The 5,051-nt window shown below is 42.3% G+C and overlaps 1 protein-coding gene across 1 annotated transcript; it reads right to left on the reverse strand.

Annotated features, from left to right (window-relative positions):
• Positions 1–465: 465 nt before the first annotated feature.
• Positions 466–4,377, reverse strand: LOC129848579 (transcriptional repressor scratch 1-like). The gene is made up of 2 exons (XM_055915747.1): positions 3,617–4,377; positions 466–2,798 (listed from the first exon to the last, which is right to left on the reverse strand). Exons 1-2 carry the CDS (start codon positions 3,729–3,731, stop codon positions 2,059–2,061), a joined length of 855 nt encoding a protein of 284 aa, XP_055771722.1. The 5' UTR covers positions 3,732–4,377; the 3' UTR covers positions 466–2,058.
• Positions 4,378–5,051: the final 674 nt, after the last annotated feature.

Genomic DNA, 5,051 nt, shown 5'->3' on the forward strand with positions numbered 1-5,051 from the left:
TTTCGCTCTCACTCTCTCTCTCACTCACTCTCTCTTGCTCCCTCTCTTTCTCTCTCACTCTCTCTCTCCCCTCTCTCCCATCTTTCTATTTCCCTCCCGCCCCTCTCTCTCTCCCTCCCCTCTTTCTCTCTCTCCCTCTCTCTCTCTCCCCCTCTCTCTCTCCCTCTCTCTCTCTCTCCCCCTCTCTTTCTCTCTCTCTCTCCCTCTCTCTCTCTCCCCCTCTCTTTCTCTCTCTTTCTCCCTCTCTCTCTGAGCAGTACAGTAGTAAGGGGGATGGTTAGAACACAAGGTCATGTACAGCACTGTTTCCTATAGGATGGTGAAGACATGCTTTACTCTGAGGATTATCTTTCAACTTTTGATTCAAATGCTTGAAGATATACTTTAGGCTAATAAGGTGATATAGTATACATTGTGAAATTTGATACAAACAAATAAAAACAAGTGACTAACAGACAGACAAGAGATTTTGTTAATATTATTCTTTATTATGAAGTGACAATGCCTTGTTGTGTCTTGTGCTTACATCATTTGAATACTGACTGGAAAGGACATTTTCCTCCCTCCAGATATCTCCTGAAATAAGGTTTGTTTCATTCTTTACTGCTGTAAAAATGTTCAATCCAAAGGATTATTTACAAAGCCTCTTGCAATAAATTATTATTAATTCATTCTTTATTGGAAATACAAAACAGAGGTCAAGCTAATACGAGTTCTTGTTTTTTCTACCTGAATCTCTAGGTTCATTGTGCTACTTTTTAAGGTGTAAATGAAGTGCTTTATTATAGACAAATCTGTGGCACACCAATGAGGTTAAAGAAAGGCATCTTGTCCATCAAGCTGAGTGTGGATGCAGTGCAAAGTTTGCCCACCTTAAGTCAATAGTGGGTTCCAGTGTTTTTCATCCCAAAATAACTACCTATTCCCTACATAGTGCACTAGTTTTGGCCACGGCCCATAGGGCTCTATATAGAATATAGGGTGCCATTGGGGACCCAGAAGGTGTTTGACCTTTGTATGACCTTAATGGGTGCCCTGTAGATTTGGATACATGTTCTGAGGTGCTGGGAGCTGAAGTACTACAAGCCTACGGTCCTAACGGTCCTAACGGTCCTAACGGTCCTAACACTACTGTTGAAATAAGAGGCAGGCAATGCATGACGTCAGAGGAAAAGAGGACGTGGTTGCTTTCTTGTTGTTTCACTAACACTACATTGGCATTTTCCCTGATGTTGTATTTTTTTGTATGACTATAGATGCGTACTGGAGTAAAACATACCTGATTTTAAAAACTGCTATACAGTAGGTAATAGTTCATAATCATTTTCAAAAAGACCATGCATTAAGTGATTATTGCTTTATAATTCGTCATGTGGCTTCAGCAGAAATATTGCCAACAGATACTATCTAGATTTTGGAGAAGAAAAAAATCATAAGCTTTGTGATACTGGCATAGATTTCATTTCTGCATGCAATAATTTAAAATGGTAGTAAACGAAGAATAAGTGACAAACGCTTTGGCCTGTTCATGAGAGGTTGGCAAATTCACACATTAAAGTGCAAAGAATAGGTAGTGGTATCAAATAAAAACAGACCAATATGTCAGACATACTATATAAACAAATACATATAAATAGCCTAATGTACAAATAGATAAATAAATAAATAGATTAATTAATTAATTAATACAAACATAAATGGCATTTACCTCAACGGAGAGTATGGTCAGTTGCAGCAGTACATTATTATCCAACATTAAAATGTTCGACTTTTGTTTGGAGCAATCCAGTATTGTCATCTTCGTCAAATTTCAAAATATATGATTTCATATTTACGCGCGGTGGAAGGTATATTCTATCCACGTGACTGGAGGAGGAAGAGGATTTTTAAGTGCATGCGAAGATCATCAGTAATTCCTTCGGGTGGATTTCAAGGAGAATACAGAAAAATTGTGCTATTATTGTGGTTCCACTGGAAGTTGAGGTGGATTTTAGGAAAGGTTTGGCAGAATTAGTCAAGCAAAAATATAATGTTTTGTCTGCACTTTTAATGTGGACGTCATGGAGAGTCATCGAGATCAGGACTCAAGGGCGAGAACGCGCCTTTGAAGCACGCGGACTCGTAGTGCTTATTCAGGTAGGACTTGAGAGCGAAGGTCTTGTCGCACCGTTTGCATTTGAAATGCTTGAAAGCGGAGTGAGTCTGCATATGCGCGCGCAGGTTGGAGCGGTCTGCGAACGCTTTTCCGCAGTGTGCACACCCAAAGGGCTTCTCGCCCGTGTGTGACCTCATGTGGCCCTGCAGTAGCCAAGGTCTGCTGAACGCTTTGGCACAGATGTCACACTTGTGCTTGAGGTCATGGGTGAGCAGGTGCATGGCCATTGCTGGCATGGACACGTACACTTTCCCACAGGTTGCACACTTCTTGGCCATCTTGCTGTCCAGGCTCCGGTGGGTCTGCTTATGCCTACTCAGGTTGGAAGACGTGGCGTAGGTTTTCCCACATTCGTTGCATGTGTGACGCTGTATGCTCCTGCTGCTGGGGCTGCTGATTACTTTCCTCCGTGACCTTCCGTCCGTGATGTAAAACGCGTCCACCGTGTAGCAATCACTCACCGCGGTGTCCCCGTTGATGTAGCCGGAGGTGACGTCCGACTGCGGACTGTCAGGCTGTTCTGAGTCCGGGGCGCCGTAGTCGCTGTGGATGCCATCGTAGAGTGGCTCCGGAGAGGGAACTTTAATGGCACCGTCGCTTTCTCCATCGTAGACAGACGGGCTGATGTAGTCACTAATGTACCCTGGTGTGAAAAATAACAAGAGCTTCATTCAATTACTCATTGTCGCGTGGGGATTCTTCAAGTGGGAACAATCTGCTTAATAGATGCAACAAGCTACAGGCAGCACTTTTCCACTTGAAATCGGCTACGGCACGTTATCACCAAAGCCTATGCGTCCTGTGCACTTTATTCAGCTTTAGGCGAGTCTAAAACGTTTTTATTTATCTGGAAGCACGACCCTTTTATGCGTTAACCTATAGTTGCCAATTACACACAGTGAGAATAAACATAATTTAACAACATAACCTACTGAGATGATTAGGCAACATTATACCGCCGGTCTGAAGCGATGGATAAGCTAGTTTACATATCATCATGAAATATGATTCAGCCTTCTGACTGACATAATGTCTAAATAATAGGGCTATACAACAGTGTTCCAAAGCATAACGGGTAATATAGGTGCAATGCAATCTCTTGTGTACATGCTGGTGCCTAAGTGCAGATATATGATGCACACTTGTGGGTTGTGGAGAAGTTTTGCATCAGCATCACAAGCATCATTCCTCCCCATGCTCCGAGTAGGCAAGATGCGATAGGCTATTTACACATTCAATTGGTTTGTTTCAAAACATACAGGCTAGAATTAGCCTACAAATGTATAGGTAGGTGTGTTTGTCAAAACTAATATAACAATGGAATCAGATTGAGTCATGAATGCAGCGCAAAAACGTGCAAACGTGGCAAAAAAAAGACACCGTGCATAATAAGCAAAAATATATATAACATAATCAACATCAACATCAACATTCCAAATGATAAATAATGTTTATATTTACCTTTATCGTGAATCCGTAGACTGAGGTTGGTCCTGGATCGTCCATAAGAACTCTCAAAATCACTGGATGAAAAATCATCAAGCTTCACCTTTTTAACCAGGAAAGACCTTGGCATGTTTCTGGTGCTGCACCGAAACAACAACCGTCCAGGGCAGGGTTACTGTCCTCATGCAACGCCAATGTAGAGCTGGATATTTAAATCTGAGCTTTGGATGCCTGGCTGCGTAGAGTATCAGACACCCAGTCAGTCAAACAATCCCCCAGCCAACCCGTAGTGCTTAGGTTTCTCTGTTCTACCTGCAACACCGTGTCTTGCGAAGGGAAGAAATGCAACTTCAGCACTGGATAGCTCCCTCTCAGAGGCTCGCGCAAGACGGACGAGCGAGCGGAAAGCACCCTGCAGAGTGCGCCTCTTTCTCCCGCGTGCCAATAGAGGAGAATGCAAAAAAACACGAGAGAAGCTGCTGTAATGTAAGAGTGCAACAAAAAATGGGCAGCACTTGTCAGCGTTATTTATTGCTTTCCAATTATTTCCAACTCTGATTGGTAGTCTATTTACATTTGGCTGAAAAATAATAATGTAGGTTGAAGGACCGTCACCGCTCCACTTCTCTCTCTCTCTCTCTCTCTCTCTCTCTCTCTCTCTCTCTCTCTCTCTCTCTCTCTCTCTCTCTCTCTGTCTCTCTCTCTCTCTCTCTCTCTCTCTCTATCTCACTGTTGCTGCAGCCTCTCTCTGTGTCCTGTACTTGGTGTCTGGAGACAGTTGATCAGCTGTTGGGATTTATACGGCGCTGCGATCAGGTGGGAGATGGAAATGGAAGTGCTTAATTTAATCCATCAGAAATCTCTGGGGAGCAACATTGGGATAGAATGATTTATATAGGCGGCTACTCGTCTCCCCGTCTCATTTTATTTGTAAGGAGCTCACCACCATGTTCTTTGGAGATAAGAATGGAAATGATTGTTTTATTTCAAGTCTTTCTGTATCAGTTGAAACTAGACTTACATCGCACCTGCTTACATGCAACGCATTGCATTTTATTCAGCACTTTCTCACGGTTTTGAATGGAGATTCTTTCCAGATTTGCAATGCATGCACATTCTCTTGCAATTTTATGATGACATATAATTTCTTTGAAGAATTGTAACTACTGTTCACACCGCAATTACCATACGGTGTATAGCCTACAGGCGTTCGGTCTCTACGAAATCAACTGTTAGACAATTAATAATGTATCTCTTGTCATGTTCATATGATCATTATGGGTTCATGGTTAACTTCAACACTAAATATCCCAGGTGCTTTCATTCTGACTTTGCATTGTGACACAGCAGCACCACTAACCAATAAAGCAAAAAAATGACACATGGTTTGTGATATGCACATCGCAAATACATTACATTATTCAAGCGATCACACCGGTTTACTGGAAGA

This window comes from Salvelinus fontinalis, unplaced genomic scaffold (assembly GCF_029448725.1).
Source record: "Salvelinus fontinalis isolate EN_2023a unplaced genomic scaffold, ASM2944872v1 scaffold_1078, whole genome shotgun sequence".
NCBI lineage: Eukaryota > Metazoa > Chordata > Actinopteri > Salmoniformes > Salmonidae > Salvelinus > Salvelinus fontinalis.

Excerpts from the sequence above, each read along its gene's own strand:
- LOC129848579 (XM_055915747.1), bottom strand. The coding sequence starts at position 3,731 with ATGCCAAGGTCTTTCCTGGTTAAAAAGGTGAAGCTTGATGATTTTTCA. Across the intron at positions 2,799-3,616 it reads TCTACGGATTCACGATAAAG|GGTACATTAGTGACTACATC; the intron begins GTAAATATAAAC and ends TTTTCACACCAG.